Source organism: Solea senegalensis, linkage group LG8 (assembly GCF_019176455.1).
Source record: "Solea senegalensis isolate Sse05_10M linkage group LG8, IFAPA_SoseM_1, whole genome shotgun sequence".
Lineage (NCBI taxonomy): Eukaryota > Metazoa > Chordata > Actinopteri > Pleuronectiformes > Soleidae > Solea > Solea senegalensis.
The window spans coordinates 16901092-16927755 of NC_058028.1; the positions used below are offsets into that span (position 1 = coordinate 16901092).

Genomic DNA, 26664 nt, shown 5'->3' on the forward strand with positions numbered 1-26664 from the left:
CATTAATTTAGTTTTGCACACATAGCCGTTCCAAACTTAAAATATTTCAACCACTATGTTGTGTTGTAGCTGACTAGTTGCACGTTGCCCTTTGCTCACAATGAGCCATTTGCAAGTGGGTATTCCAGAAATAAAACATGTGTAGTGTCTTGTGTACGAGAACCAGCCATGGACTCAGCACTCTTTGTATATCCTGAGTAGAGTATTTAGCGTGCAGTCTTAAAAGATATATCAATCATCACAGTCTTGCTTTTATGTGGACAAAAAGACAGTCACACTCGGCAGTCGTAGAGAGACCCCTGCTTAGTTTTCAAGAAATTAGCAAACAGCATGCTTGCTTTGCCTTGTCGGAAACACAAACAGCCTCAAATCAAGAGCTCTTCATGCATATGTGGTAGGCAGGGCTTGAGTCGACGCTTGGTGTGCAGGTGTTAGCATGTAATTAGTTGTAAGGGGGCTATGTCTGAAGTGTACTAATCAGAGGGAAGATGGTGCCTGTAACAGCAGGTTTAAATCAGCAGCAATCTTCTGTTTCTTTCTTAGCCTCTCACGTTCTTTCTGTGGATGAATAAACCGACTGTTGAGCAGAACAACACTAATGGCCATGCTGCTCTTTTACTCTGGTTTCATATGGCTTTCTTTGTAATTTTTCTAAATCACGTTGCATTTTTCCATTTTTCCCTTTATCTTGAAACATTTAGCAGTATAGATGCTTTTGGATGTCAAACAAAGGCTTGGTTCAAGATGAATTGTGAGTCTAGTGAGCAGTTTTCTCTTGAGTCTCACTGTATTTCTGCCTTTGTCTTCCCTGTACTCTGAAATCTTTTAGGAGACTTTCAGGAGAGGGACAAAAAGCTGACTTTGACTTTTAATGTCGATGGTGGGAGGCGAGAAAGACTCAGTTACAGTACGGGTGTTCGTCAACATCACAACTCTGTTTGCCACCAGGGTCAAAGAAACGGTTTTGAAAACTGTCTGGAAAGTGGAGCAGCTGTGCAGATGCAGGTCACGTACACACTGTGTTTTGCTTGCCCAATGAAATGCAGTGAAAACTGTCGTCTGTGGGGTGAGGAAAATAATGTTGAGATTGTATTACACTTTGCCTCAGTGGGGGGATACTGGAGTGGAGTAACCGGCTTGCAAATAGTCCACACAAAGGTGGAAAAGCATCTTTATCTAGAGATAGGATAGCAAAAATAAATGTTTTTTTTTCCATTTATATTGTGATATACGACTTAATTGTGATATATGTTGTTGAGACCTGTGAGATTGTTTTGTTTGTTTTTACACTGAACCAAAATGTTATGAATTTGGTGTCTCCTGTAGTATGTTGCAGGAAGACACTTTCTAAGACTACAGTAGGGCCTTGGTCAGACTGACTTCATCTTGGAAAAAAAACAAAAACATTTGTTTCTTGACTTGCCAGTGGAAAGGTATCCACTGTCATCCAAACATGTTTAACTTGGCTCATCTTCTGCCACAACATAGTGCAATATCATGTCGTTTTCTAACAGATGATTGTTTTTAATGGCAGAGAACATAGAAAAGTGCTGCTGTGAAAACTTCAGTCACAGGTTTTTACTTTGTACTGTATTGGTATGGGAGGATGTGTGTTATATTAACATTTATGGAGCACTGTGTGGTGAGTTGTGTGCCAGGTTTGCCACATGGAGGAGGATAATGAGAAGATGAAAAAGCTGAGGGTCAGAGGAGGACGAGGAGGAAGTGAGTGTTTTTCACGCTGGTGGCTGCCAGCACGGTTTGCTTACAGATGTGAGAGTTTATGAGGGATTAATGGGGTGTCATGTTCAGGGCTGAGCTGTGAACGCGACCTACAGTTTTGTTACTTTTTTGAAGTGTTTTTTAATGCCGTGGTGGGTTAACTGAGTGGTGCTTCACTGGGACACTTTTAAGTGGTTTTGGTCACTGAATTCTCTGCTCCCTTTCTCTCATTTCATATTCTTATAAATCCCGACAGTAACTGTCCAAAAGTCTGAGACCCCTTTCCCACTCACTTAAATGGAATTGACCCCGCTGTGTACATTTACGTGGCACACGGCCCAGCATGCTCCAGCAGATGCTGTGTGATCGTAGGGAGCAGATGGACACTGTATCTGCACTGAGGGAGACAGAGTTGTGGTTGTAGACAGTGAGACGCCTCAGTGGATCTGCCTTCGGCCATCTGTCCCTGCATCTCTCTGCACAGACCTACTCTGAGACCACTCTCCACTAGGGTGGAGGGTAAAGATCTCTGAAACGTGCAGTGTCGACACAGTGTGGGAGTTGTTTGAAGATTTTAGAGTGGTCCAACAACTGAGATGCTTCATTGAAGAGATAGACAGAGTTAGAGAAGATGTATACATATCAAACTGACCAGGGACAATGATAAAAACAACTGTGTGCCCTTTCTGATACTGAAGTTCTCTTGGAAGAAGACAGGGCCCGTCACATCAGAGTCTACAGGAGACCAATACACACGGGCCAGTATTTGTTCCTTGACTCACACTCTCCACTAGAACACAAATTAGGGTTGATCATAGCTACAGCAAAGATCTGAAAATGTACCCAGTAGTGGTTGAGGCTAACGGGAGCAATATTGATGCCTGAAACAGGTACTCAAATTCATGGGTTCACTACAAACTTTTAGAACGGAAGTAGCCTCTTCAAATAATCTACAATTCCAGCTGCTACTTATTTAATATGACCAGGATCTACACAGACACTTTAAAGTCTGTATAAAGCACATAAATAGTGTGTATAGCCATAGTGAGGTGATGTAATATTTAGATTAAGGTCTTTGTTGATCCTACACTTTTTATGTTTTTATATATATTTTTTTTTAGCAGGCTCAGAATAAGTTACCACCTTCTTGCTATTGAATGGTCACTGTCTGATGGCCAGCTGCAAATTTAGCAGGGATACAGACAAATTATGAAACTACAGTAAAAATCACAGAAAGACGAGATGTATTTTTATAGACTGTCATAATTGTGAATGCAAGACAATTTTCTGTGCAAACGGACAATAAAGTATTATTATCTTATCTTATTTAGATTATCATCAGATTTGGAACCATTCAATTAAGTTTCTGCATCAAAACACGAAACGCATTAAGCAACCCCCTACTACATATGAAAAGTTTTTTTCTAATGCTATAAGAACCCAGCAATTTTTATTCTAAAGCCATTATTCACATAAACATACACAAGTAGTATATCTGTGGTGAAGCCCCATTATGGTAAGAGAGGATTTCCCCCCTAAATAATTGCAGAACTGGCCATGACAGAATGACAAGGGGGGGGAAAAAACCGAATGGCATAGTGAAGTGAGTTTCCAGCCAATTTAGTTAAACTAATGCCCAGCAAGTGCCAGCTCAGTGCAGCAGCTGACTGAGACAAACTGTTCGCTTACAGCCTGCAGCCTCCTTCCACAGCGTCTCATTCATGACCTTTCAAATGATTGCTGATTAGGAGCACTCAGTAGCTTCCAGCAGGAAGAGCAAGGGAGCAGGGAGAGGTGGAGGAGGGGGGCCATCCTATCTAAACAACAGTGAATGTTTGCAGTCGTTCCACTGGGGATGAACTGTAGACTAGACTGCACTGGCTCAAAACACACTGTTATTACAGAGAGCATCAGTTTGTTCAGCAAACAACTGTCGGGGTTTTCGCACGGCTATAATTATTAAAAATTGAAGACGAAAACTGAAACAGTTAGTATTAGTAATTCATTTTGGATCTGTTCCTTAACTGATAACATAGGTTTGTAAATCAGTAAGATATATTGTTTAAAGACCTTGCAGAGAACAGCAGACATGATCATCTTTGAAATTATGTTACATAATGCATTCATTTGCCATTACCAATGCTTATGAAGACCGTGTTAAACTCTGAAAAGTGTTTCCAACTCTTTACTTCTGTTGACATTTAGTAGATTGTAATTTTAGAAGACAGGGTTAGGGGAAAACGATGACATCAAAACACAGCATATTATTAGTCATTCTTGTTTTGTCAAGCTTTGGCCCACGTGACTAACTTGTGCGTTTTACTCCTGTTCCACATGGATCCTCTATGAGAGTGGCTCTTTTCTACCAAGTACCACCTGAGAAAATGTTGAGCTCTCGAGGTAGTCACCGTTATTGCCAACATTAAAACACAGGGGTGTAAGTAGGCCGAGCAAAGTCAGCTGCAGACAGGAGGCAGATTTATTGCCAATAAGATAATCATCCTCCTCTTCCTCACATATACTTCACACTCTGGTATAGCCAAATTGGATTAAGATGGAGTGGGAGATAAGGTGACTCTAATTATTATTATTTAATTAATTTGTTTTGTTGTTACTGTTTTCATTTCCTATGCACTCTATGAAAATTCCTCCAATTACATACCCGGGTGTATGAGTGAGCTCACCGCTGGTGCTACATGTACCACATCTGTGTAGGTGTATGTATGGAACTTGTGTGATTCTTGCTCAATCCTTCTGTAGTTTGATGGGATAAACTCCTCTGTGCTGACAGTGTACAGTACTGTACACACACAGAGCTGGTTTTCAGACCAAGGATGCAGCGTATTTTACATCATTTCTGTTCATAAACACCAAAGATAGAGTTTGTCATTGGCAGGCGCCAGCACAGTTCCCTTTGGGCTCTAAAGCTCATTCAAAACCTTGGTGCATTCATCGAATCAGCCCACATTCACACCTGTTAAGCAGAACCACCCTACGTCGTAAATGGCTACAGCTTACATTAACACGACCACTGCTGACGTAACGGTTCGCAAGTTGAAAACGTGTATTTTTGGTTTCCCCCGGGAACCAACCTTTCTGGTTCAGGACCAATTGATGTTTGTTGTGATAGCGCTGGCTGCTTTATAACTTGGTGTGGAAACTGCAACTGTGCCAGAGCAAAGTGAGACGGAATAATATATTATTTTATATTATAAATACAGTATTGTATTATATAAGTATTTTATATAGTTTTTTTTTTTTAGTATTCTCATTTTACACCTCACTTGATTACTTATGGTGTCCATGTGTTTATATAGTAGTGTCTAATCCAAATTTCCTGGTCATCACCTGGTGTCTGATTTAAAAGCAAATAAGGTGGACAGTCAAAGTAATGACATTCAGAATTACCTTCCCCCGTGTCTGATGTGGCATTTTCATTGCAGTTATTTCCTCTTCAGCTTAAGGTTGCCATTTTTAGACACAGTAGATCTGACACATTATGTTAATGAAAATGTCTCCGTGTGAAACAGTTGATCGCCAATGTTTTCGCAAGGCTTTGACTCTTGATGGATTGGAAGTTATGAATACACAAAACCAAAGCAGAAATAACAAAATAAGGTCTCGCCCTACTGTGGCAGGGACAAAGAACATTGTGTCTGAGTGTTTACTGAAACATGAAAGACAAATAATGAGAATGAAGTGAGAGCGCGAGCGACAACAAAAGTGAGCCGAGCAGAGAAAGGTAGACGAGTGAAGGCAATGAGGAGGTGAACAGAAAGAGAGAATGAGTCAGCAGCAGCTCTCACTTTCTCCTTTTGTAAGGACAGATGTTTCGCCAAGATTAATATTCCTACTCAGCGTTTATTCATCCGTGTTATTCCCACTCTCACCAGGTGATTTCATGCCTCCTGAACAGCCAGAAAGGCATTTTTTTCAGAGCAGCTGCCATGATGTCCAACGCTGTCACAGAATTTAATAAATGATACTGATAAACCAGGCTTGTGCAGGCGGAGTGTAAAGGCAGGACTAAATGTAGCCCGACAAGGAGCGAGCATTGATTTCTGTTCAGGCTCGTCGCGTGCCATTCATGACTTTTCCATTTCTTCATGAATTTTTAAAATGTGTAAATCTTTACCACTAATGTCTCTCTCAGACCAGTCACAGTTTACTCTGCAACTGTTTATGAGGCAGCAGCAACCAATCATTACAGCTGCCCCCCATTAACTATGGTCTAATTGATTTTTTATGCAGCAATAAATTATGGATCACCGTTTCCATTGACTTCTATTGGTTGAGTTGTATGTTGGGTATTTTTTTTTTTCCTGTCCACAGGTAATTGAGTGGGCTTTAGAAATAAGTAGTGAAATATTGATTTGCTGGAGGTCATTTGCCAGCCTGAGAATAAAGCTTATCAAATTTCACAAATGTTGACGTCTGTGTTTGAAAGATCTGTAGCCATTAGTTTCCAAGACGGTCCTGGACATGACTGGATTACCTAGTTTCTGATAAGTATCTTATAAATTCAGATCTACCTAATTCCCTTAGAGTTTTTAAATACACCTAATTACCTCATCCAGCAAAGGTGAAAGCTTTTGTTTTCACTTGTCTCTTTCCCAGCAAGGTGCGTGGAACTGTTCCAAATGGATGTGGCTTAAATTTGACACATTTTGCCAAGTAGCAGGGGATTCAGGTCTGGGAAAATTGCCATCGTTCTTGTTTTTACTTCATATGGGCACTTTGCAAAAGCCTTTTATGTGCGATTTCCAGGTCGGCTGCGGAACAGCATTTCATTCTGGTGCTATTTTTACCGAGTGCCTTTGAGTCAAGAGAAATTAAATGGTAATTCTTCATCAGTGCCAAGGACTTCAGCATCTGTCAAAGACACAGTCTTAGCAACAGTATTTAGATTATTTTTACACGGAGATGGTGAGAAGTATGGACACAATTCAAAAGAATTCAGATATAAATGCAGCATGAGATTTATTTAGACTCATTAGTTTAGTTGAGTTTGTGTGTGTACATAGTACTGCAGTGTTATCACCAGCATATAAACACTATTATAATGTGCTAATATGCCAATATTTCATGCTAATATAAGTAGAATAGTTTGCCATCTTCTCACCAAATGTGAAGTGGGAATTTAATCAGTGGTTCACAAATAATGTGCATACTGCATACTGTAATATCTATAAATGTGATACAAAAGGGCACTTAATTCAATTCAAAAAACTTTATTTGTCCCCAGGGGGCAATTAAAAGCACACAGAGCATTTACACATTAACACAATGACAAGTTAGGGAACATTGCAGATAAATGAATATAGTACAGATATACTTACTTACTTACATACCAGAAAATATTAACAGCTGTGAAAATTGCAGTCTGTCAAGTACTATGGAAGAAAAGGGACACAGTATACTTGTACCACACAATATTTACTTAAAAATAACAATCAGTATCTGAAAAACACGGTCTGTTTTCTTAACATGTGAGGGTATCATGAAAATAGATGGGTAGGATTTCTCACAGTGTTTGTTGAGAGAGAGAGATTAATTTATATCTATCAGCATCACATTTTATAGCAGATGATGTTTAACATTCTTAATTGGACAAACGTTGCCCGAAGGCGGCATAGTTCAGCTCATGTAGAGGGTCGTTTGTCATTCAGTAATTCTCGGTGCTATTTAATACGTCATCCACGTGCTGACCCGTGACCGCGTCTCTTGACAGAAGAGGCAATAATTGAATTGTGGGGTCAAAACACCTTGTAGTCCATTTGTTCTCCATGATAATTAAGTCTTCCCTCAGTGTTTGCCGTGTGTCCCACTCTAAGCCAGTGCCTGCTGACACATGTGCCTCGTGTAACGAAGTCAGACCAGTAATAGCTCCACAGTTCAGTGGCTCCCTCGTGTTGACAGATTTTTTTTTTTTTTCTGTTGAGTTTTTGAGACCGAGGCAGAGCATAGTTCATTCGATCCCATCACCATTTTTTGAGGCTGTAGAGATGTGGTGTGGTGTTGGGTTGCATGTGTTAAAAGAAAATTAATTCTCAAGTTGTTTATTGTTTCCAGGAAACAACAGGTTCACACGTCTGAAATGTCTTGAAAATAAAACAACAGCAACCCATTCATAACAAATGACTGGCAGGTGGTGTTGTTTACGGCCAAAATTGGGGCCATGCAGTATGTCACCAACATGTCTCATACTACTGTGCATTAATTAAACGTGTTTCTTTCTTAATTTGCATTTATATTTTGTTCCTTAAATGACATGGTCCTGTGTGCCATTTCTCTGTCACATGGAGAAGATTAGGGTGGACAGAACATAATTACCTGCCATGGGAGACCAAAAGTGATGGACAGATGGACAGTGAAAGAGGGTTTCATCCAGAATAGAATAAGGGAAGCAAGAGTGGGACGAGGACAAATATTGGAAAGTAAGAAATCAATTAACCCTGCTCAGGTTTTCAAAGGTGTTTGTGGAGTTGCAGTCAAATCTGTGTTCAGCTGTTATCACCACTAAGGTCATATGAAGGTTTTTTCCTTTAAATATGCATACACTTTCATTTTTATCAGCATTCAGCTTATTGCATCACTGCCCAGCAGATTTGTCACCATCTTGGCTCGAACAAGGCCACTTGCTGCGTTGGCCCAAAGGTGCAGGCATCTACCCAGTGGCAGACCTGAAACACAATCTGTCACCAGCAGCACCAGCTCCGACTGTAGTACAGTACGGCTCTTTGTCACAATCATCACCTCTCCTGTCATCCTCCATCTCTCGGCCGCCTTTATTCATTCCCTCCTGCAACCTTTACTCTCCCGGCTCCACTGCCTCGACCCTCACACCATCCTCTCTGCTCATGTCAACCGTCAGGCACCAATTCTGAATATGCATGAAAGTGACTTTAAAAAAGAAAATAAGTAGGAAAAATTAAAGTTATCAGTCACTGAATGTCAGATTAAAGCCTTCACTGAAACCCCAATATTTAATGTTATCAATTTTAACACAAGCATTATGAGGGGATTTGTGTAAAATGTGTAGATTAGTGTTTATCTATTTCTTTATTTTTCATGGTTATGCCAAATTGTAAATTAAACGACAGTCCACCAGGCCACCTTTTTTATGCATTTATAATGATTAGGTCCTACAATCATATGTTCTCATTATGATGGGAGCACAGGTGTGAAGGAAGATAGATGGAAAGGTTAAACAAAAATAAATCTGGAATAACGGCAGAAGAGAGGGGGATGTAATTACTCTGATTAACAAGGCCATTCATTCTAATTGCTTCCAAGAACTGTCAGTGAGCAAAAACTGTGCTCCATGTGTCGACAGCGACTGTTTGCCAGGTCATTTGTATAGATGCTTCTCCACTGTTTTTTTCTTTTTTTTTTTGTAAAAGTAAGGTGGGTTTCTGGATGCAAGGTACCAGATGCTGAGAGCAATTTTCATTACAGCTCCAGCAGGATCTGTCAAAGTATCTGTTTTTTCAGAGACAGAAACTAATGGTGTCCCTCGGTACATTATAAAATCAGATTTTACTTTTACAGTCAATATTGCTGTGGAAAGGAGCCTTGAAAAATTACCCAGTTGCCTGCATTTGAAAAAAAAAAAATTAAAAACTAAAAAGACAACTCTTCTTGCAGAGTTTTCTCTCAGGGTTTTGTAAACTGGTGAACCTCGGTACTGAGGAGAACACAGGTAACATCAGACATGAGTGGCCGGGCGTCACCACAGACTCTGACGAGTAGTTTGACAAGGCTGATGCATTTAATCATCCGTCTGTGACCTGATTAGAACCGTCACCCACAAACTGTCTCTGCAGTGATAAGTTCCCGGCTCCGCCAGTGTCTGAGGGCCGAGGGTGGCGTGCTCTGATTTCTGTGGAGACAACCTCGAATAGAGTTTCTGCGTCTAATCGTCAATGAGAGTTTAGTGACAACAGGCATGTACTGTAGAGTGAAAATACTCGTTATTAATGTAACCACTTAACTTAAAGTTAGCTGGATGAATTTATCAATATTTAATCAGAGATAAAAAAAATTAAAAACTCATACTTGGGTCTATTAGGTCACGCATTTTTACATTTTATTTGTTTTATTTATCTCTGATGTACATCACTTTGTTTCAGCTGTTGTTTTTAAAGTGCTTTATAGATAAAGTTGGATTGGAAGGACAAAAAAATCCCCAAAGCTAGCAGCAATGAATGTCGAATGTGTCAACACTGACGTAATCTGGTGTCACTTATGTAATTTATAGTAACTTATTGAACTTGAAATAATATAGAAAATGGATTCATTTTTGTATTTTTAAATAAATATGAGTGTGTTTATCCCAGTCTTCTTTTCTGACTGAAGCAGACTGTGGCTTATTGTGAACCCAGCATATACTTTGACTTAATTCCGACAGGATTGTCTTCGCCATTTTACTCAGTTTTCGGGTTCTATCCTCATGCACAGAACTTTTCAAAATTATTTCGCTAACTTTGATCCGGTGTATCGGTAGAGTTTGAAGAGTTGGTCCGACACTGTGGTGTAAACAATATAAATAGATAATATCTGTCTGTCATGTTTTCTCAGGGCTCTGACCATCATGACAACACAACCGAAAGAAGTTTGAACTGTAAACAAGGTCTGTTTATATTTTGTGGGCCTGAGTGCTGTGTGTGAAATGCTGCGATAGGCATCAAAGCAGAGGTACATGAACTGAGCACAGTGCAGGTAGAATTACATGCTGCTTCTGAGCTTTCTGACTTATTTTCACTTTGATAAGACCTTTACTTATTTACCGACTGAAGCTTCCCTGAACCCCCAAGTGCAAGCCTGAACCCTTTGGCCTCCCGATGTTCTATAAATATCTTCTCACATCACAACCACTCAGATTTAACATCACATCGTCCCCACTTCTTCTCGTGTGACGTGATTCCGTCTTGTTGTCGGTTACTCAATTAAAAATAGATCCACTTTAACAAGGTTTTTGACAGAGGGCAACACTTAATTCACCGATTCTCTTCATTTTCTTTGTCTCCTCTCTGCTCATGAGAACAGTCAGTGCTTTCATCTCCTTCATCTTTTATTTTGGGAAAGTGTGCAGTGGATTAGTTAGCCCCTCCCTGAAAAGCCCTTTGGATTAAGATGTGCAGGGGGGCAACAGAGAGGATGATGAAGAAGAAGGAGGATAGAAGTCATAAGGAGGGAAAGACAAGATGAGGAGAGGGAAGTGGTGTGAGGAGCCAAAGGAAGTTGAAGGAGGATAAGAGAGGATTATTTTTAGTGGTGTGCATGATGTGTGTATGCCAAACATCAGTGAAGTTTGACTGCTGTTGGTCTTGGCTTCTCAACATCTGCACAGCTTCATGTGCATCCGTTTGTGGTGTTTGTCTTTTGGTTTTCATGTTGCTGCTTGTTTATTATCAGTTTCCTTTAGAAAATGCAAAAAGTAATTCCCTGTTGCTATGCGACTGTTTAACTGTTTCAAACCAGCTTGATCAGCTCTTCTCGGCTGAGTCTGAAATGCTAAATGCATGAAGAGCTCTGACATGGACACGTCCACTTGTAATAACACATTACATGTTTTTGATATACTCTGAATAAAAAACCCAAATATTCTCCAACTCTATTTCCTTTACTTGGTGTTATTTGTTTTCTATTATCCACCAAGGTTATCTGATAACTACTGCAGCCATTACAGAGTATTTAATCTGCCATTAACCTACTTACAACAATGACCATGCATGAGTGTTTTCATGCATGAGCGAGATCTAGTCCACAGCACCAACTATGCATATGCTACGTGTCATATTTCCTAAATATCTGTCTGTGGAAACATATTCTATACAACCACACATTTTTCATTCATTGAAGATCCAAGATTCATTCATATAAAATTGTCTGTCATTGCTCAATGCTGCAAATGTAGGCACACATACCTTACCTGGTTTTAGCATTCACGCACCTTCTTGCAGTCAGACCAAGGCAGATGACGGAGAGGACGTGGGTGACATTTCTGTTCTGAAAATCGTTCTGAGGCATTCGGAAGGTTCTGAGAAACGGGAAACTTGGATGATTCATTGTGGTGTTACACACTGCTTTTGTTGCTTATGTAATAATCCTGGCTGTGGTGAGGCTTCAGCTTTTTTTTTCCTTGCCAGAACTAGACGTACTCATAACAAATTAAACTTTTTATTAATTTAAATGCTCAAATATCTATGAATTGGGGCAGTGTTTCATATACACATACTCTCTCCTTCCCGAAATTGGTTTTGATATTGTTAGGGGTGGAAGCAAATGGCATCAACATAGAGAGACATCACATGGTAGCTGATAACGGCATGTAAAGATCTATTTTCTTTGAGGTAAAAGGCACACTGGGAAAAAAAAGAATTCTCTTTGGCAACAAGGATCCTTTCAGCAGAATGAAGATACACACTTTGGCCACCATAGTCATCCACAAAAGCAATCTCTCTGTCTCACTCATGCACACGCACAGCCACACATACAGATCGCATCAGGACCCCTGCTTTCTTCTAGTAAATATCCACTGTGCTCCTCGTTCTCTGTCCATATTCCCCCCAACACGGGCTCTGTGGGATAATAGAGAACTGAAGGTCACGTCTTCTTGATTTCTTTTTCCATGACCTCCCTAATGGACCAAGGAGGGACGTTTTACTGTCACCAACAGATATGGAGAATACATATTCTGCTATCTACATTGGCTCACTTACTGCTTAAGATGGCCCGAGAGGAGTCTCAAGTAGCAATCAGGAGTGTAGCAGGGGGCAGTGGAGTTGTATTTTTGTGTATATGTGCGATTTTGCGCAGGTCACCAGAGTTCAGAGGGCTGTTTGTGAAATTCTGCAACTTTATTTTTAAGAAAACTTAGATTTATACGACGGAGTATTAGGGCCACATAGAGACAAAAAAATTCACAGACTTCATGAATAAAGTCATACATTTACGAGATTAAAGTCATAATATTCTAACCTGTTGTTTTAGAAGAGGAGAGTTGTTAAAATGAAGGCCGTGGAACATTTTGTGGAATTGTACTTTAGAATAGGTATCACAAACAAGGAGAGACTTAATCTTTTGACACATGAGCATTACATTGTATCAGGACTTTAAAAGGTATATGCAAGGAAATGCATCTTTTCTGCAGACAGAACCAGTGTCTGTGAATTTTTTTTTTTTCGCAATGTGGCCCTAATATTCTGTAGATCTACATTTTTAGAGAGGGTATTTGGATATTTTAATCCATTCTGGTGACCAACGACACAGGGGCTGGACAATATGGCCAAAATGGTAAATCCCACATGATTAATGACTGACTTTTGCTGTTTTGTGAAAGTAAAAGAAACATGTGCTTTTAAACTTTTTTTTTATATGGACAGATGTCAACACATACTGTATCTAATAAACACATCTGGGGTAAAAGTGAGCGGCAGAGGTTAGAGGCAAAGGTCAGACTGGTTTGAAATGATAAAAAATGCAACTTAGTTGACCACTTGTTACAACCAATGTAATGTAAGTTAGGAACAAATATGGCATGGGTTAGGGTGTACTTTTTCCACGTCAAAATTCCCCAACCAACTTTCACATTTTATTCTTTCCTTTTAACAGTGTATGATCTGATTTGATTGTAATACAGAAACACAGAGACATTCTATAATTGGTCCAAAGGACACAAATGGGAGTCTTTTGCAACATGACCAAGTCTAAGTGTGTCTCCTATTGCTGAGTCATACCAGTGGTCTTCTTTTGTTTTGCTGGTGAATAATTACAGTGTGTTGCTCCTGTTTGTGAGCAACAGTGTGAACAGAAACAATGGGGGTGAGATTCACTTGCAGCTGAGAGTTAGAAAGGGCTGCAGACTAAATAAAAGTGGACACTGTGAGAGTGGTTAGTTATTTGTCTCTATGTGGCCCAGTGATGGACTGGCAACCTGTCCAGGATGCCTTTTGCCCTATGGCAGCAACCCTCATGTGCATGATGAAGTGATAGAAGATGGATAGTCTGAATCTATTTCCTCACTTCTCTTCCCCTGAATATAATACTGTGCTGCAAGTGGTTCATTATCTCGTAAAAGGACTTCATGTTTTTGCTGATATTGGTCTGTTCTTGTGAGTTGCACAACTCAAAATCTTTAGGTTTTGGCAGTGATCCATATTTCAGGATTTCCTTTTTAACGTGTTTCTTAATAACAATCTCAGTTTAGCTAAAAATGAATTGATGAAATGAGATGAAATATTTCGTCATTCGCTTTCAAATTCGATTTACAATCTCTCTAGCTGTAGCTTCATTAATCTGATTACTCTGCCAATCGCACATGTTGTTGGCAATGAAGCTTTTGAGTGTATTTCTTCGGTGGTTTGAGTTGGTGTGATGTGCATTCAGAATAAACAACAACGTAAACAAACGCGCGCCTCTGCTTGTGCACACATGCTTGTGCGTCAAAACGCGTGCGCACTGTCCCTACCCATGCCCTTGCCTGCGTCGTGCAGCTCGTTACGTTTGATCCATGCGGACGGAGCTTCTGCGCTGCGCCTGCACTCAACACTTGGCGGACATGCGCGCAGGGCCGCCAGTAATCTACTGCTGCTGCTGCTGACACCACGGAGCTATCTACATCACAGTCTTCCTCACCCAGTCACGGTGAAGCGGTCTGACTCTGGGATTCCTTCAGTGCTCGTTCGTGGAAGCGCATCTGGACCGGAGAGAGTCCCGGGGACGATTACGCGTGGAGGCGCTCCGCTCTACTACTCTGTTTGCCTCTGCCCACACAACAGGGAATAAGGACAGTTTACCTTAATTGTGACAGAATGGCTGCAAAGTGCCTTCTGAAAACGCCGAGGTAAGGCACTGCTTGAAAAAGATGTCCTTGTCGCATATTCCCAAACGAAATATTGGCACCGAAATAATGTGTGTGATATCCAACAGTGAGGTTCACTTAATAGTCTCTCTACAGTGTGTCTACAATCTACAATATTTCATTGCATTCTTTTTAAAAATGTAGAATTTAAACAAAATATTTTGTTACATTGAATTATATATATATATTTTGTGCTAAATGTGTCGGTTTGAGTTCAGTGTCACAACAATATTTATGCAAAGTGATGCAGCAGAGCAGGTGTCACGGGTTGTTTATGTTTTGCTCTCTGTCAGAAACGTGCAGCAGAGAAGAAGAGTCGCCTACAAATGTTGTGTTTTCTGTTCCTGTTGTTTCAAACTTATGATGCCCTCCCCCCTCGATCTTAACTTTCACGATTTTATCCAGTTGAACGTTTCGAATGCTGTGCCTAAAGTTGTGCGTTTGTGCGCCAGTAAATTGGCCTGTTGTGCGGCTCTGGAGTCTCTGGAGAGAAAATCCTCAACCACACAATCGTTCATGTTAAATGACATGTCCTTGAAAAGGCAGACATATCAGGGGTTAATTGCGTCCTCACTCACATCAGATCAGGTTTGCGCCTGCTGGATACCCGGGGCTCCGAGAGCGCAGGGACCTGTCAGTCATCGCTGTGTCGAGATGGAAAGGTCGTTAAAAGCACTGATTAGAAAGGAGGCGATGCGTGACAAATCTATCTTCATCGGGTTTCTTCGATAATCATACAATATTTGCATGAACGCCGCAGAGGGACCACTCTCTCTATTAATGGTTTTTACAGTGTTTTCACTTTTCTTATTTATTTTTTTTTTACAGTTAACTCTGCTTCAAAATCCCTGCATGCATCCAATATCACTGCACAGACTGTGTGTGAGTGTGTGTATTGCAGATAACAGCAGCCTGTTTTAAAAGCACATCACATCCACTTAAAATCCAGTAAGTCGTTGTTGTTGTTTTCCCGGGTCCATCCATTCACCATGAACTCACTTCACCTGTGACACCAGTATTTACATTATCCATGTTCATCCCCTGCAAAAAAAAAGATGTAGCTGTGTGATTCCCTCCCTGTGGGCTTTCAAGAAGTGAAATGCTTTTAATGTGCTTTGAACTATGTGGATTACAGAGAAACAGCTGCTCCTATTTAAACATGCATCCCCAGCCTCTTTATTTTCCAAATTGATCCTCATTAATGCCATTCCAGATAAGCTTCGATTTGACTTATCTCGGTGAGAACACGCACGGTGGATAAGGACATCTCCCTGACATGTTTAGGGTTGCTATGTTGCTTTTGGGTTCATTTCTCATCACTTCTCTTTGTCAGAGAATGTTGTCTTGTGGATCAACTGAAGGTCATAATTGATGTTTCCCTGTATGTCCTGCTTCAATCCGTCTTTGACGTTGATGCATACGTCAAATTTCATGTAGTGATGAATATAATGCTGGTGTAACGCACTTTACAGTTTCATGCAGAAACTGGAAATTGACTGAAGGTTAGCACACACATAGTCTTTTGTAAAAAGCTGAAATGCTCTTATGGGGCCAACATTCAGCTTTGCCTCCATGCTAGTTTGTGCCCTCAGGGTGTTTATGGAATGCACGCAGAGATGGACTACATCAAAGACTTCTAAAGGAAATTTAATATCTACATTTTCTTATGAAAAGGTCTTGATCTCAGACCTAAAACTCTACCTTCATTAAATAACCAGTAATGCCACTTTGCCACAAATGACACACGATGTACATTATGAGCATGCTACACACCTGTCACATTAGCTCTTTGACGAGAACCCGCGCTGACAAAGTCAACCCTGTGCTCTTTATTGCCTTGCAGTAACTTCCAGTCATCTGCCGTGTTTGAAGCCTCGGAGTCTGTGGAGGTGGAGGGAGGCAGCACAGACAGCACCATGGCTTCATCCATCAGTGCCTGTAAGAAGGTAAAAACAGAGTTGCCTTTCATGTACGTCAACCTTTTGGGTTTCCTGTTTTCTGCTCTCTTTTTTTGTTTGGTCTCTGTTCAGGTACATGCACACCTGTCTGTCAAATCTGTCTCCCCCGTCACATTATCCATTTGTGTTGTGTGTTTCCAGAATTGCAACAGATTTTCATTTCCTCCTCTGAGGTTGCAGTGACACCCAGGGGTTGTGTAATAAGAGGCACAGCCCTGGACATCAGGTCAGCCCAGTACATTTATCTTCCCCCAGTGGTGGAGAGACAGGAGGGGAAATGGTGCAGATCAGTGGGCTGAGGTGGAGGCTAGATTGAATTTCCTTTCAATGTGTGTGCAGCTCTATTTGTGTATGTGTCCTTTATTGTATAGTGCCTGTGTGTGTGTGCGGGTGGTGTGTGTTCCTAATTAGCCCACCCCTCATGATCTTACTTGACTTCCACTCTAGTGGTCTGTAGAGACACAAGGTGACGTCTCGTATTCTGCTGACCTATGGATGCAGCGTTTGACGCGATCGCTCTCAGCGAGATCAGCTGAGTGTGCGTCACCTGTACCTGGCTGTGGGCCCGAGCAGATGGCCTGCTCCTGTGGGTGCAAGTGTAAGGGCGGGTGATGTCACTAAAAACACACTGTGAGATGAGAGGAAACTGCACACCCACTATCCAATATATGTCAAAGATAGTGGCCTTTGATTTTAATATTATAACGTGGAAACATCCCTCTTTTACAAACAAATAATTCAAGGAATTGAGACGGCACCAAGAGAGCACAAACCTCCACCAAGGCCGCTCAATATCCTGCAGCGTCGGTGCAGTCACAAGTAGAGAAAGACCAATTAATCAGTCTGGCTTTTTTTTTTAAATGTAATCCATCTATAATTACTTCTTTATGTAAGTGAACATATTTCTGTTGTCATTGAAACGCAAAATTTGATATTTTTACACTACAGCGAAGACATAAAATGCAGATTAACTGGTTATTTTCTATCAGGTGGAGAAAGAGGGGAAAAAAAGGAAAGAAAATTGGCCAAATATAATCACCAGATATACTGGAAACACATCCTATCATTGTGATAAGCATCGGCGTTGGTGCGATAACTGTGTGATTATTAGAGCAGAGAAGTCAATTGTCTGTGACGATGAATGTACCATGGCCTAATGAATCAAGAACATGCTTGCCTTGTCACTGAGAGAAACCGCTGCATGACTGCAGGTTTCATATGAGACGATTTCCTTGAAAAGTGTCCCTCCAGGGAGGAGACAGTGACTGTCCCAACTGTCTCATCATATCTATATATACATATATAAATATATATATATATATACACACACACACACACACAGTATATACAATATAATGTCTGGTTAACACATGATTGATCCTGTGCTGCAACACTTATCCTGAAGGAGAAATGTCAATGTGTTTCAGGAGGTGTGTGTGTGTGTGTGTGTGTGTGTGTTATAATTTCAGCGCTATTGTACCTGAGCAGTGTTTACCTGTGTGCTGCAGGTGCTGTGCAGTAACAGTGTGCTGGACTCACCTGAGTACTGGCTGAGGAATGAGAAAGCTCTGTGCAGACTGGGCCTGCTGGAAGACGACGCAGAGGGCAGCTGCACCACGGTGAGTAGCATACTGCGGGTGATGAAACATGCACACACTGCTGGCAAACTCTCTTCACTCTCTTGCCTTCAGTCTGCTTCAGTGGCACAAAGATATCGCTCCACACGTTCACATCTGGCCACACTGCAGACTTCAGGTTGTGTCAGTGCACCATCACATTCACAGACAGTGTTCCCTCTGATGTTGCTCATTTGGCATTAGTGTGATTTCTGTGACTTCTGTTAGGGTTACTGTTTTGCATTCGTGTATATGAGTTGTAAAAGTATTTAAGTGCTGCGTAAATACTCTATAAAAGTCTCAGTATTTACTGGTGGAGGATGGTTTTGTGTAGTTGGTGTATCTCTGTTGTGTGTCATAGACCAACTCTCTCCTCCCGTCCAACTCGGCTACAAGGAACATTAGGTAAATGTCACTGAATTACATTTGGCTGAGAACAAGTGTAGGCACACAGTGGTACAGTGGTTAGCACAGTTGCTTCTCGGCAAGAAGGTCACCAGTTTAGATCCTGGTTCGATTAAGGGCCACTGAAATGTGCATGTTCTCCACATATGTGCATGGGTTTTCTCTGGGTACTAAAAACAGGCAGAGGTTAATTGGACACATCTCAGTGTTGGCCCTGCGATGGACTGGTGATCCCGCCTTTTGCTGTATGTCAGCTGGGATTGGCTCCAGCCCACCGCAGCCTTCGTGTGGAGGATAACACGGTACAAAATAAATGAATGAAAGCAGGAGTACTACACTAGTGGACACATTTGTTTAAAGAATCAATCACAGTTATTAAACTATGTGTTAATGACAAAGCAGTCAGCAGGGTATCGTGAAGAGACAACTTTTTGGCCCAAACTTGTCATTGCGATGTGAAACCTGTCAAGTGTTAAAACAACAGCATCTGTGATTATATTTATTCATTCCCTTCTAAGCATTTCCTTTCACTATGCTCTTATCTTTGCACCTGTGCTTTTACCAGCATCTTTATGTCAGGGATCCAGCAAGAATACACCCGGAACTGTTAGTGGCATAAAAGATGCCTCTTTCAATAAAAAAATGTCCAAGATTTAAATACCCACTTTAGTTTGGGTTAACATGCTCCAACCTAAGACCACTTTATTCAAAGAAAACTCCCCCGTGTGCTGCTGAGACTAAATAGGTTAGAAATTGTAAATATAATGTCATAAAAGAGAACTGCATTTTTAACATTTAAAAGTACAGTCGTGTTATTGTTAAAAATCTACTTTGAGTCTTCGCCTTTCCCTCTCTGAAACATTTTGATGCAATTGTAATGGCTCATTCAAGCTGGTATAGAGGAGTGGAATCTTTTTGATCTTGTAATCTTGTAGATTTCTATATTACATAGAAAGTTTTTGACTGTGAATACGTATCTTATAATAAAACTCCATGTGGGTATGTAGCATTTTTTTTACATTTATGTTCTTTACGTGCTGTCCTGTATCACAACTGTGCTGAGCACAACACACTGCAACCAACTTTTAAAAGTGAAATAAATAATATGACATTGGAATAAAACTGAAGGGTGAAGATTGTCAACACAAATTACTCATTTATTGTCCTCCGAATTTCTTTCTTTAGATAGAACTTGACGTCAAACAAGGGTATTATGGTCACTGTAGATGAGGCACTTTATAAAATGTCAGGAGAGAAAGCCTAAAAGAGAGAAGCTTTTAGCTGCTAAGGATACGCATGCTTAATTCTCTGTCGCCCATTTCTGTGGTGTCAGCTTTGATCACTCGTTCATTTTTAATAGCAAGTTAAGCATGACTTGCATTCAGGCTTTGTGTCACATGGGCACTTGTTTGTCAGAAGGGGGGAGAGGCAAATATGTAAGGTTCAGAACAGGGGGAGGAGGAGTATTATGTTATGCGATAAACACCACACCACTGTGCTAATAAAAGAAAACCCTTTGAGCCTTTTTTTTTTCCACAGAAGATTAGACACAAGTCTATTTGTTGCTTGCTCCATTAAAGAACATACCTGGAATATATTATTGCTTCTCTGTAATAGCATCATCTGAAATGCCATTTCTCCATAGGGGTGACATATTCACCCACACCTCAGTCATAGCCTAATAATGAGGCTGAATTTCATTCCCTCAGAGAGGGAAGTCGGTTATATCACCTTTCGCTGCGGTCTATCTCACATGTCCTCTCTCTTTGCAATTTCTGTTGGTTTTTGCCTTTCTAAAATCATACCTGCAGACTTTCAGAATCTCTAATCCACGACCTTCACTTCACCGATCATAGCCTCAACTTGGTTGATCCAGGTTTAATTGCGAGAGCGCTGATGTCAGTCTCACGTTAAGTGCGGCCCTTAAAAATCTTCCCACAGAGATGAACACAGCATGCGCTCATCTCTCACACACTCGTAGGCTTAGCACGGACTGCTCGTCTTGACTGCTCTAACGCTGCCAGTTTCGGAGCACAGTTCACGTTTTAACGTGAAGATGACGGGGTGTGTCGTTTCTGTAGCTGGAGCTCTTTGAGTCAGAACCAGAACAAATGACCTAGTTTGATGACTTCGGGAAACAGCGTGGGATCAGGGCCATTGTTTGGTTTCCTTTTTGACAGCAGAACTTGTGTGTGATCCATTAGTTTATGCACCCCGGGAAGAGTAGCAGCGCTTTAGGGCACATCATATGGGGGATCCAAATAAATTAACATAAACATTAGTGCCAAATACACACAAAGTTACTGGAGAGAGTACTGAAATTATAGGAGAGATACATAATCAGATGATGTCATTAAAGAAAAGAATAGAAAGATGGATTTCTACTGAACAAGTGATCGTTTTTGGGTATTTTAATGCAGAAATGTTACATATTATACAATTAACACGAAAAAGGCAGGTTTTTTTTCCCCCATGCCCTTCCCTAAAACATGCCTCAAGTGTTTGATAATCACTACCAAGGTAAGAAGTAGAGCGATTTAGCAAAGAGCGATCATTCTCACACATTCATGTCACACTTTGTAAGTGTGAGCCGCCTGAATTGAATGTTCTTGAAGCCCCAGACACCAGCTGTGTGCTATCTAGGACAGAGATGTACACAAGACGCAAACAACGGTGTGTAAGCTATGCAGCAGCGTTCCACAGATCTCTTCTGAGACAGCCGCTGATGTACGTGTGCAGCGCCCAGTCATTAAAATTTAGTGGATTTATTTGGAGGGCAGATGGTCTGTGCAGCAGCCCCAAATGTCCGGCTGTCAAAAGTGGATTTATTCCTTGCACCTCAGCACTTTATCTCTTCATCATTCTTCTCATGCCAGCGTGAGAACAAAGACATCAGTTCAGTCCATACGTGTGTCGAGGTTTACGCTATTGTTGTGATTTTATGAATCGTACAAAAAGCACAAAAGCAGCTTCATCTCCATAATTTGTGTGTGAGCAAGTCAGTGGTGGACTCATTTCTATAAATCTAGTGTGAGAGCGAGTAGATGCAGCCTGTCCTCCTGCAGCATCGCTCTTGGACGCTGACGTGAAACATTCCTCTTCTGACTCTCAGTCCTTTGTGCTTTTCTGTGGTTTACACAGCCATTCAAACGACTACAATCGATGGCACTGAGTTGGAAAATAAATTATTTCCACCCTGGCCTGAACTGTACAGGTCGGCAGAAAGATAGCTGAGGGTGGAAAACAAAGAAAAAAAAAAAATCTGAGGAACGGAAAAAACAAATGCTAATCCAGAGGAGTAAACCACACAAGAAGGTGTGCTAGTGGGAAAAAAACAAACAAAAATACAACGGCAATGAGATTGTTTTATGCCATTTTTAAGATTTAATTTAAGTAATATAACTTAGAGCTGATTAATTGCTTGATTAATCAATTACTAAATTAATCGTCAACTACTTATATAATTATAATTAGTTGAAGGTTTGAAGGTTTTGTCATTATTAAAACAAAATTTCTGTTTCAGCTTCTTAAATGTGAACATTTATTTCATTTATTTGCTCCATATAACAAAGAAATCAAGTGAATCATTTTGGTTCGTGACCAAAACGAGACATTCAAGAACATCATAATTTCCAGGTCAATTCATCGATTATGACAACAATCGTCAATCACCAATCACCACGATCGCCACTCTTTAACTATATGATCCATAACAACCCAAATTAATCAATGCATTAGAAATGTTATACATTACAGTGTAAAAAATCAAGTCTGTTTTCTGTAAGTGCCAAAAACATTAACTTAGATAAAAGATAAATCTATGGGATCGTCCGTGCTTTCGTCCTGCCACGCACCTCTGAATGCATCATGTTGTCACTTTTGATCACTCATGCATGTTTTAATGCATGAGGTCCCAGAGAAGTGTGAGGTTCCTGTGATAGTCACACTGCATTTCATCATGTTTTGACAGGGAGAGAAGACATGGCACCTTTTTCAATGCAAGGTTAAAAGTAACCTCATCTGTGCATCATGATTTCCATTTTGCGTTTGCCATTTTTTATTTTATGTGATTAGAAAATGGATAAAAACATGACAAAGCAATAGGATGTGCATATGGAATGAAGTACTGCACGTGTACTTTGCTTTGAACCTGTTGTCCCTGGAGGAGAGTGATCTATCATCACTGGATTCAAACACTTCACACTTGGGTTGTGTTTTGTGTCTTGACCTGTCCTTATCCAGCCCACAGAGAGAGAGAAAACAGAATAAATATGTCATCAGCTGCAGCGGGAGTGCTTACTTACAGCAGGATCAGAGCAGGAAGACAAATCGTCTCCTTCACCTAAACCTCTCACACGTTTTCCCTTTCAATCTGCTCATCTGACAAAATTAAAAACTCATTCTAACACTTCTCCAAATGTTCAAATGTTTGCATTTTAAAGACGACAGAAGCTTCTCAGTGTCATCAGCTCATAACATACACTCTCTTATGTTAACATGTTACTACACATAAATGTTGACTCCTCTGGTGCTGGGACATAAAACATCAGAAACATTATACAGCCACTGTATAGATACAGTATAGAGTTCCCACAGCATTATCACAATATTATACATGTTGTTAGAAGAACCAGGACAACATCAGCTTCTTGGTATTCACTGTAGCCTCAGGCTCCACACTGAGCGTTCATTTACAAAAAAATGCAAGTGCGTGTGCTGGATATTCATGACTCCACTAATATCCACATTTTAAGTGGCATAAAGGCACATCTGTGGATCAAATGCATATCTGTATTCAAGGATGGTACGTCCTACAGCATGTTTTTCTTTCAATGCAGACAAATAGGACGCAGCTCACTCCGCCTGAGTGGCCTCATTGCGCACCATCATGTAGTATCTACTGTTATGGTTTCTGAGCAGATGATGTTATGCTTTTTATCAGCATGAACTTGGATCTATGAACACATTACAAGGCTTTTTATAGTCACGAGTATACGTGAGATCCGCGTGCCTGTCTGCTCCCCACGCCAGCACTGTGTAGCGTGTAGGTAGCATCACAAAATGAATGTGGCAGAGTCACTGAGCCTTGCTGCTGTTCCCAACTCAACTCCATTTGAATTAAATTCCACTTAAAATGGGTCATGATTAAAGCCGTCAGTCGCTGTGATAAGTCAAACTATTTTACAACGGAGGGGCCACGTTTGGTGTTGTGAGCTCAGAGTGAAATTGAACCCCCATGTGCACCAGCATTTTTTCATGCAGCACGAGTTTGTGGTGGGGCGAGAATGGATTTGATCTTTTAGGACAGTACTAACGCAGGGTTGAAGGAAAATAAAATAAATCAAATGACCGTATCCTGCACTTGTTTGTTGTCACCGATCTACCTGCTGCCAAAAACTGCAGCATTCATCTGAACCAGACGTGATTCATTGTTGAAAGAAAGACCACTTTGCACGTATTAAAATGGTTCAAATGAGCAGTCTATCAAAAAAAAAAAGGTGAGGAGAGAAGGAGACAGAGTGAGAGCAGCAGATGTGTGTGGGAGGATCAGAGGAGGAGGGCTGCTGCGGTGGAATGAAGCTTTGATGGACAAAGGAAGCAGCGATGTTTGAAACATGTTGACTATGTCTGTGCACATGACATTGTGCTGTATTTGTTTTGTGTGTGTGTGTGTGTGTGTGTGTGCGTGCACATTCAGAGGAAAGAAAGAAAATGCCTGAGAACAAATATGATTTTCCTTCATGAACAAAATCAAACTGAACTAGTGGAGTCTGGCATTTCTGCATGTGCATCGACCAATTGGTTGTAAAACAGCTACTGAGCTTACAGATCTATTATTAACGACGACTGAGAAAACATTATACACTGATGAAAAATGAGGAAGATTGTTTGAAATGTGCAAGCTGCAATGGTTGAAAAAGCTTTAAGTTGGCCAGGAATATTTTTAAGGTCAGGAATTCAAATAAATCCACTTTTACACTTCCACTAAATTGCAGCATGTGGGCTTCCTGTGACCTCCTTGTTTTATTGTGCTAGTAACAGAAAAAATAAATGGTCCACTTTTGTAAAACACATCCAAATTGACTTTTGCTGTCATTGTGGCTTCCCTTTAAAAAGATGTTTGCCGTATTGTAAAGGAAAACAAATGTCTGCCGAGGAATGTATGCTTTTAAAGGAGAATGTAACAGTGACAGTAACTGGTGACTTCATTTTTTGACCCCATTTTGTTGGTCAAAAGTTTGTGTTTCCACAGTTTTTCTGTTGCTGTGTTCCCTAAATGCACCTGACATGCTGTTTATTTTTGGGACCAGATGGTGCATTTGGTGTTTAAACAATGTGAGCACTGGACAGGAAAATGGAATCGACTAAAGACCCACGAGTCACGCTCGGTGCCTCCATGCTCCAGGTGTTAGGTAGAGCCCACAGTGATTGACCTACATGATGTTCTCTTAGAAGACTAGGATAACCTTTATGTTCATTTCCCAGAAGTGTTTCAATAAGAATACACATTTTTTTTGCCTAAAGGTTCAATTCAAACCTGCCTCTGTCTGTGTTGATGCTGTCAGTCCGGTTGTAATGACCGCCACTTTCAATTTGGCTGGTTGCACTAAACATTGAGCACAGCTGTAGATTTAGATGAGTTCAGCAGCTATTTATGCAGGAAAGCTTGGAAAGACACAACATGATGCAATTAGAAAATATGGATGTTTATGCCAAAAATATTGGACCCATATTTTGAAAATTGAGAACACTGAACACAACTTTAACTAAATGTCTATGTCTTGATCATAACCTCAAAAGGACAAAGGAGTGTAATTAATTTTAAGCATCACTGTGTACCAGTGACATCCCTTGGTTGTTTTTATATTTATGTCTATCTGAAAACAGGTTTTTTTTTTTTTTCGAATGAATGTTCAATATTTTCATCTGATTTCATTGCCACATATAAGTTGCTGCTGCAGTACTGTAAAGGACAAAATAGTTGTACTGGAGCAGCCAATAGGAGCAGCCACTCTCTCTTGGCACCACTGGCACTTTTTCCACTATACAGTTCTAGCACGACTTGGCACAGCATGGCTCAACTCGAGTCGATACTAAAATGCAACGCCGACAGACTGCCGGCCACTGATTGGTCAGAGATTGTCATCACTGGAAGAGCCATAAGCGCGACATCCGGTCTATATCTACTATAGGTCAGTTAAAAAGACCTGAAAACATGCGTTTAGTGTCCTCGATTTCTAAAATCTCAATATTTTAAACGTATATATAACAATATAACAGAGGCTCGTCACTAGTTTGTGTTGCGTATAAAACAACATCAGGACAGTTTTGTGCAACCATGCTATGACAACCCTATCCATGATGAGGAGGTAATATAGTAATGGAAGACAAGGTGCCTGATACCAAACCGAGTACCGTCATCCACGCCACTCAAAGCCTCCCGCTTAGGATTTAGTGTGAAGCTGTTCTCTCTCAGATTACTTGATGCTGAATGTTCATTATGGAGTTATTGACCAACAATTGGTCAAATATTGGCTACTACTTGGCACACCTCTCATCTGGACCCTGTTTCAAGCCCTCGAGTGAAGTCATGTTGTTTTGGCCTCATCAATTTATCTTACTTACTTACATCTTTTCCTGTCTCCCCCTTTTTGCTCCCCCACTGACGTTTCAATGGTCTGTCCCTCTGAGAAGGGGCCGATGAAAGCTTGTGTCATCTTGTGTGTGTGAAAAAGTGATGCAATCAGGAGTGTTTCCCCAGGCTCATCTGACACATGGACACCGAGATGAGTATCATCCTCTGTGTCCCCTTGGCTCGCGCGGTCTGATAGGGTCAAATTACTTTTTTCCCTTTGCAAGATCAAAATCTTGGACCACGCACCTCACTTTTTCTTTAAAAAGAACAAAATGTGTGTTCTTTGCAGGCAAGGTGTAGGGAGGAGGATGATTGCCAACAGCATAAGTGGTCCAAGATGCAAGGTTGTCACATTTCCTGCTCTTGTTGTGATGTGGACAGAAAATGGAGCGTCAAATTAAAACCCATCCAGTCCAAGTTTGCAATAGAATGACTGCAAACAAAATTCAAAGACCTTTTTAC

General features: G+C 40.7%; 1 protein-coding gene across 4 annotated transcripts in view; it reads left to right on the top strand.

Annotated features, from left to right (window-relative positions):
• The window catches only part of LOC122773632 (SPHK1 interactor, AKAP domain containing), an 80560-nt gene that overhangs the window by 39181 nt on the left and 14715 nt on the right, over nt 1-26664 (top strand). For 3 of the 4 annotated variants that reach the window (XM_044032438.1, XM_044032437.1, XM_044032440.1), the window contains 2 exons: nt 16431-16533; nt 18054-18164. In XM_044032438.1, the coding sequence (XP_043888373.1) occupies nt 16431-16533; nt 18054-18164 (214 nt within the window). Of the gene's footprint in view, nt 1-14258; nt 14570-16430; nt 16534-18053; nt 18165-26664 lie in introns of those variants that run through there. The other variant, XM_044032439.1, reaches the window with a different exon arrangement.